This window comes from Acipenser ruthenus, chromosome 8 (genome assembly GCF_902713425.1).
Source record: "Acipenser ruthenus chromosome 8, fAciRut3.2 maternal haplotype, whole genome shotgun sequence".
In the NCBI taxonomy this organism is placed as follows: domain Eukaryota; kingdom Metazoa; phylum Chordata; class Actinopteri; order Acipenseriformes; family Acipenseridae; genus Acipenser; species Acipenser ruthenus.
Genome location: NC_081196.1, coordinates 10,703,444 through 10,711,572, shown reverse-complemented (window position 1 = coordinate 10,711,572; position 8,129 = coordinate 10,703,444). Strand labels below are relative to the sequence as shown.

General features: G+C 35.2%; 1 protein-coding gene across 2 annotated transcripts; it reads right to left on the bottom strand.

Moving 5' to 3' along the window:
- Nucleotides 1-1,978: 1,978 nt before the first annotated feature.
- LOC117405903 (G-protein coupled receptor 83-like) lies at nucleotides 1,979-6,051 on the bottom strand. 2 transcript variants are annotated; one of them, XM_059028463.1, is made up of 4 exons: nucleotides 4,519-6,051; nucleotides 3,945-4,070; nucleotides 3,271-3,404; nucleotides 1,979-3,033 (listed from the first exon to the last, which is right to left on the bottom strand). In XM_059028463.1, exons 1-4 carry the CDS (start codon nucleotides 4,906-4,908, stop codon nucleotides 2,403-2,405), a joined length of 1,281 nt encoding a protein of 426 aa, XP_058884446.1. In that variant the 5' UTR covers nucleotides 4,909-6,051; the 3' UTR covers nucleotides 1,979-2,402. The 2 variants fall into 2 exon arrangements, with proteins under 2 accessions (XP_058884446.1, XP_058884447.1); XM_059028464.1 differs by having other exon boundaries at nucleotides 1,979-3,030; nucleotides 4,519-6,049.
- Nucleotides 6,052-8,129: the final 2,078 nt, after the last annotated feature.

Here is an 8,129-nt window from a genome sequence, read left to right as displayed (position 1 = left end):
ATAGCAGGACAAGGCCACTCAGTCTATTTTCACCCATACTACTGCAAGACCAATCAAACACATTGAAACAATGCACTCAGTTAAACTATTAAGTTATTGTGAGTATATGAACCACTTATCCAATTGTCAATCTGGTATTATGTGGCATAAAATATTGAGTGTATCAGACTGGGGGAATACTGTCTATGTAGGTGTATGTCTGTCCATTCATCAGTCCATCTGTCACAGTTTAATTGAATACATTTCAATTACAATAGTTAAGAAAGAGTTAATATTGAATGTGTTTGAGAAGAATGTTTTTCTAGTTCTAGTTGCTAGGCAACATTTTCCTTCTACATACACACTTTTATACGTAAGATAAAACCTAAAACAACCAATAATTATATTGCCAGGAAAAAATAACATTGGATTGAAAGGTTAGGTTATTTTATATATTGGTTGGTTTGCTTTAAATGATGTTTTCTTGTCTATTTGCTCTTTAATTTTGATGTTGACATATGTGACTTATGTGAATCATTGCCTGATTGTTTTATTAACTTGCCATGTATCAGAGGAGCAGTGTAACCAGTGAAAGCACAGTGAAATATCTTATATAATACAAATATTAAAAATGATTCATGATTTTAATATGTTAGGTGGGGAGGCTGGGATTTTAAAACAACACATGGATCTGAAGTTCAGCTGAAAAGTTTTCTGATTTGAAGTTTTAATCACATTCAGAAGTACAGATGAAGACCAGTTTCTTTTAATTGATTTTTTTTTTTTAACAGACACATTAAAAGTTGCTTGCTACTATAAATGTGTGAAGTGGTAAATGTCTTGTGAGGACCTGTGTTCGTCTGAAGATCAACAGAGCTGCTGAAGAAGTAGCTACCTGAACATTTGGAACATGTATGGATGTTACTAAAGTGAAAGACACAAAAGGAAAATAAGCATATTTTTCAATTTTATTTACAAAATTTAAATTCCACCATACTAATTCTATATGAAAATACATCGTACAATTTTAGAAAGTGTTACTTAACATGTTGAATTAGACATTCACAAACCAACAAAAGCTGTTATTGATTAGCTATACAGTGGGATAATAACACCTTGCTTCATGAAATTACTTCAATAACAAGTTTTTCAAAGACCTAGAAGTATCTTGATTATTAAACATTAAACGGTCCTTCTTAGCTATTTTTAGGGGTTTATTTTGCTATGTAAAAGGACTTAAATGTGCTTCAACTTCCTTTGGATTTTCAAAAATTGCGTTTTTTTTTTTTTTTTTTTTTAGCAGAGTAGACTATGAGTAATAATAATAATAATAATAATAATAATAATAATAATAATAATAATAACAACAACAACAACAACAACATTGCAATGTTTTTATTACATAAAGCCAAAATGTACAGCATTAAATCATTCGGTACCAAACACATAATTGTCTTGTCACATCCATAATAACAACAAAGAATATGTAACTGATATCTCACAGATGCTGGGAAAATGGTCATAATCATAGAACCACTAAAGTGCATGTTTCTTTTTTTTCCTTATCTGTTTTTTTTCATTACTTAATAGGAAAAAAATATGAACACGTTGATAGCGGTGCTTATTTTCACATTACAATACAAACAGCACTCCTTTTATCTTCATAATACGAATACCAACATATGAACATGTACTTCAAGTGCCCTGAAAAGGCAGAATATCGTCACTGGTTTATAGAAAAGCTTACATGATTTGTCTCTCAAAGATATGATACAGAGGAGGAAGTGGGCTAGTGCTGCTACTGCCCAGTCTAAAAAAAATAAATGATTATGAAAGACATGACCTGTGAATGTTCAGTGTCTAAGGCAAGTCATACGTGGTGCTTATTTTTTAATGTCTTTTACAGTACATACATACAGTCACATATAGTTTATTGTCTATTACTAATAATGTGCAATGATTCAAAGCCACAATAGGTACACGTCTTTCTCGCCCACCCTTTAATGACCTGCAATGGCAAAATAAAAGATAAATATAGTTAAATAAAAGTAATTTGGTTATTTTACTTTTTTTTTAAAACTTTTTTCTGTTGCTTTGGTCTTGTTGATTGGACAGTGGATGGACTCTAAGAAGAGATCTATATCCACACACAACACTGAACTCCCCACTGCCATAAAAGTACCAATTATATGTCAAACTTACAGGGTGACTTATAGGAAAGAACCACCAAAGCACGTTTGCTCTGGGATCTTACAGGCATGGCAAGGTCATGAAATACATTAGTTGCACCCCCTATACTAATATCTGCGTCCCATGACCTCTACGGTGTTAGTTAAACCTAAATAGTTCTGTCTACCATGGTAATATTTGGGATACATGTGTGCTTTTTTTTCACCTGGCACAGCACCTTATTAAAAATCAAATTAGGTAACTGCTACAATGGGCTCTACTGCTGAGATATCTGTCTTTCCTGACTGGATGTTGCTGGTTGACCTGAGGCTCTGGGAAGCCTTGGCTCTAGTATAGTTCCTGTTGCTTTCTGACCAGGCGGTTCTGTGACCAGGGTCTGTCGATGGGAGCATATGCTCCTCCACCCGCTGCTTCTTCTTGCAAATGTTCATCAAGTACTTCAGCTCCGACCTAAATTTTTCATTTAGCCAACAGTAAATAAACGGGTTGTAGCACGTGCTGCTCATGGCAAACCAATGAAACGTGAAATAGAGCGCGTGGCTGCTGCGAATTGTTTGGCTCGATATAAGGACGACATAACAGTTTAAGGGGAACCAGCACACGGCAAAGACCACAACGACCATCATGAGCATTTTAATGGTCGTTTTTTTCTTTCTTTTGTGGGCGAAATACTGCTCGGTTGTGACGTCCCCTATGGTGTTGCGCCGCCAGAGCCTCTTGGCCACCGTTGTATAGGCAACGGAAATGATCAAGAGTGGCAAAACGTACAGCAAAATCAATGTTGCCAAGTCTATGTATTTCCAGTAGAGATCTGCTGGATCGGGGAAATCGTGGACACATAGGCTTCGGATGGTATCCTTGCTGCTAGACGGAAACACAAAGTGAAGTGAATTCAGAATAATCAGAAGTGAAAATTACAGTGCGACCTAAATGTGATCGAAACAATCTATAACTGGCAGGCAGCAATGCAATCATTTTCCACAGCAGCTCACACTAAATAAACCGCCTTAAACCATGACATTATGGACAGTTCCGTATTTTTCAAGCGTTATAGTGTTGCTCCCAATCAGCAATTAAGTTAGCTATGTAGCATAAACGTACCTGTAGGAAAACGTGAACAGCTTTTGATAAATGGCATGCGGCAAGGAAAAACAACTGGCCATGATCCAGATGAAAGCGATGCAGGCCACTCCCCGCGCAGTTGACATTCTGGGCTTTAAAGGGTGCAAAATTACCTGTGAATTTAAATGAAATATTATTATTTCAAGGACAACGATTTTATTCATGGCTTTACAAACACAAGAGTACAAATGAAGAAGAAATAACACAACCAGTGCATTCTAACACCTTCACGTACAATTGCACACAATGTCTGCGTTTAAGCCAGTGAATGTTTTGTGTTTTAATTGGTTTATCTCACATTGCCAATGCTGTTTTTATCATTACCTTGTTGTTTCATCATTCTAACATCCGACTTTTATCTATCTTAGACTTATTTCAATTAGTGTGTACAGGACATACAAAAGTGTGCGTTTAAATTCTTGATAAATAAATGTTGCAGATTAAAATATACAAGATAACGTTGCGCAATTGGATTTCTGATACAGGCGACCAGTGTTTGAATGATCACAGATTTCAGAACCAAACAGTGGACAGCGCCTTCCCCAAAACTACGCAGGAGCATGCGCTGATTTGTTGGTAATATGTCATAAGATGTCAATCAGAAATACTTGGCAATTAATTCAGATTATGCAAAGAAAAGTACTGCTAGTTACCTGATGTCTATCCAAAGCGATCGCAGTCAGTGTCAGTGTAGAGACATGCAGTGAGCAATACTGGACAAACCTACTGATGTGACACATACTCTTTCCAAACACCCAGGTACTGTTCACAAAACGAACCTAAAGAAGTGAAAAAAGAAAACGTTAATATACATTATATAAATATTTTTTTAAAAGAACCATCTGGATTCCAATGTCCCACATTTAAAAATCAGTAAGCTTTCCCTATAACAATTTTCTGGCAGCGTTCTATCTGAAAAAGTAGCGAGGATTTGTATAATTTCTATAAATTATGTTTTATAAAAGTAATTCTGTTAAAAGAACACGCTGTTAATTAGAATGTTTTCGGTGTGTGTAACCAACACAGTTTGTTTTACTTTTTCTTAAACACAAATAGTTTTTTAACACAAAGTGTGTATTTCTATATTAAAAAGCATTATTGTGTTAATATGAACACGTTTGGAACACAATTTAGCATTCTAATAATAAAAAAAAAAAACACGACACAAAAGCTCAAGTATAAAAAGTGAATTGACATCAAGTTAATTATAAAAATTATGATACCTACCAAAGTAAAAGGGGTATTCAAAATCGTTATTAATATATCCGCTATAGCAAGATTCACAATGAATAAACTAGTGGCAGAATGCATCCTTTTGTTCTTTATCACGACATGGCAAACAAGGATATTTCCAAAAAGAGATATCACAATAATGAAGGAATATGCGACAATTAGCAGGGCTTTAATTGTGGGGTTTTGTGACTCCGCTTCATATTTTCTTTTGCCTAACAAAATTTGCCAGTCAGCTAGCGTATTATTGTCTAAAGTAAAGGATCTGGACCAATTGTTTGCGGCTTCATAAGTCCCTTTAAAGAAAGTGTCGTTAAAAAGACCCTCCGATTTTTGGAAAGTAGAAGCCAAATATGTCAGGAACAGCCACATGTGCCGGGTCATCATTTCTGCAGAAAATGCTGGATGATCTTTACAGCTGGAGAAGCATTTACAATTTTAAAACAACAACAATAAAACAACATGTAGCTAGATCTGTAGATAACACAGACTCCCTGATCAACGAAAAACACAGCGCCAAATGAGCCGCATCTGACTAAAACCTCTATGTAGTTTAAGTATTTTCTCTCTTAAACAATGTCAAGGTCTGGCAGTTTCAGCTTCTTTTGCAAATAGACACTGTTTCTGTTGCAGGCAGTGCTTTTGCACATCTCTCGTTCTCAGTTTACGTGCACAAACCAGAAAACTATTGGTCTACAGATCATCTGTAATCTCTGACGTTTCTTGCTCGTCAAAAGGTGTTCCCCATTTTAATTATAATGTTCATCATATAACGCCCCCACGTGCGCAACTAGATACAATCAGAAGGCAACTGTATATTTTTGACAAAATAAAAGCTCACTTTTTTCTTGCAGCAGTTTCTTGTTAAACGTTTAGCTTGCATCAATACATGACTGCAATACCTGTGTACGTTGTGCAATAAAACAATTAATCAGTCCACAAAGTATGTAAAATAAAAGAAAATACCCGTAGCTGTCAATCATACCCCTAACGTGCTGCAGGCATAAGCCACCTTCTATAGCTGAGATACACACACACTGGCGCATGCCAATAATGTAAAACCACCACGGTAACTGGTGGGTCCCTAATCCAGTTTCCCTATTATCCCAGTGGAGGTGCTGGCAGGTTACAATACTATTGTTCTTGCACAAGTCTTTACTTTTAAACTCTTGAATTTTGGGTGAAACAGTTTTGATTTAGGTCATGTGCCACATATACTGTTGTTTTGAAGAAAGGTTTAATAAACTGAGGGGAAGTAAGAGTGTTAAAGTGTTAAAGTGTTAAAGCTGCAGTTAGAGCTGCTACAATTGTATAGTTCGACAAACTCTCAACTAGAACTCGAACAGATATTTGATTATGATATAGAGTATTACGCTAACTAAGAGCTTGGATTGCAATAAACTGTGCTATTAAACCGAGTATGCTGCCTCAGTCAATCATTTCCTTTTCATTTTACAAACACAAAATACTAATTGAAGGCATCCTACATTTCAGTTAGAAATATACTTTTCTTAGCAGCGGAACAACTAGACCAATGACTTATCATCCCGTATGGCATGTCTTCAGTTCCAGGACCTATCTGTTGTTAAACAGCTCGTTATGAAAGGTGCTGAATTGCATTGCATAACACTGAAATGTTGGTTTGTTTATCCATGTTTTGTGAAAGGCTTCAGATTTCAATTCTATCACCATTTTTAATGGTCAGGTCCTTGCCTCTCAGTATTTACTTGGCAGTTTTTTTTTCTTCTTTTAAGAACATCAAGTTTAAAGTAGTTTTCAATTATTGTAAGATGGCACTGCAGAGCAGATAAAAGATTAGACTCATTCTTATTTATTTATTTATTTAGCCGACACCTTTATCCAAGGCGAATTACAAAGACTAGAGACTTATTGATGCAAATTACAAATGCAAGACCTTTGCTTGCTACAATCTTAGTGTGACTGATCCCACTTTAATTGGAATTCAGATCTCTAGCCTAACACAGTAATATGCAAGACTCTTGATGTAATGCACTGTTGATGGCACTCATGCTTAATCCTACACACCACAATATGCCAGAACAAGGCTTAAGGGAAATAACATTTTATTTTATCCTCTCAAGTAAGGAAACATATTTGTGTTAATATTGAGATAAAGGAAAATGGAAAAACACCCCAAATAGATGTTTGCTGTTGTTCAATCAGGGCAAGCATGTATACCCCCTTCCTAATTACTAATGGTACGGTCTTTTGACACCTGTGTGGTTGTCATATTTTGTGTTGTTCCCTATTCTTCAACACCTCTACTTACCAAATATTCCATCTACTTTCTCCATCAGTCATCCCTTGGCTTCAGCTATCATATTATCCCATACCATCTAAATCAGGCGCTGATTATATCCCAATATTTATCTTATTCCCGGGGCTGTCAAGTCAGTAACATAGTATTAGCGCTGGTAAGCAGAACATCTGTCCATTCTTATGATAACTTATTTTACTGCAATGGTATATAGTCTTGGCTACTGCTGTGGTTTGAGACCTTGCTCATTCTCCTTCCTTCCAGATCTGCCTTGTCCAAGCCACTTGAGGCAGTGTGGGTACCACATCTTTAATGCTGAATGGCATTACTGCTGCATGCTATTAAACCATTAAACTCAAATAACAAAAAAACAAAACACTAGACAGAACATTATCCAGTTTACCCGGGATATGCCTGGTGGTGTCGTCTGTTACAATCTCTTGTGTAGAAAACAGTGCTTTCTTTCAGTTATAACCTGATTTTTGAGGTATTCACATCAGTAAAAGATGAAGTCAGAACTCTACAGAGTTGTTTCTGCATACAGTATAAAACCAATTAAAATCACTAATGGAGTCAACATGAACAGTTCAGATATTATGAAAGTAAAGCCATCTTTTGATGGTTTTTATTGCTATTAGAAATTGGCTGCGTTAAAAAAAATAACATTTAGTTTTTGTGTTTTTTTTGTGACTTTATGCAGCACTGGTTTTTGTTGCTAATGAATACAAAGTTTTCCTCAATATTCCACGAGTAATGCGGTTTGCTCAGAATTCCATGTGTGGTTTGATAGCCTTCAGTGTCCCAGCGGTGGACGATGTAATTGGTATTTCTAACAGCCTAAATAATAACTAAATAATAATAATAATAATAATAATAATAATAATAATAATAATAATAATAATAATAATAATAATAAATCCCCTACTTACAAGCTGTTCTTCAGTTCGGGTATCTCGTACACAAAAGCGAACATGGTTTGTGAATTGTTTGTATCTTAAAAACATGTAAAATAATAAAAGTAACTATTAATTAGAATTTCAGTGCACGTTAATGTATTTATTTACAGTTCCAGTATTTAAGTTACCATTAGGTGCTAAAATGTATTAGCAAAAGCAAAAAAATATATATAAAAAGTTTTAGCAATTAAAAATATCTGGTAACCTTACATATGTTAATGCAGATCATGCTGTTTGTTCAGTAAGTTGTTCACCGGGTGCTTTGTTAGATAAGGGATTTCCATAAATATTAAAAAACAAAAACAAATCAAAACAAACAAAAAAAAAAAAACACCATTCTGGCCAGGTCCTTCTTATTCAAGTATTGGCATTTT

Coding starts and splice junctions, on each gene's coding strand:
- LOC117405903 (XM_059028463.1), bottom strand. CDS start 4,908: ATGATGACCCGGCACATGTGGCTGTTCCTGACATATTTGGCTTCTACT. Junction 3,405..3,944: donor TCGCTTTGGATAGACATCAG/GTAACTAGCAGT, acceptor TTAAATTCACAG/GTAATTTTGCACCCTTTAAA. Junction 3,034..3,270: donor CTGTTCACGTTTTCCTACAG/GTACGTTTATGC, acceptor GTTTCCGTCTAG/CAGCAAGGATACCATCCGAA.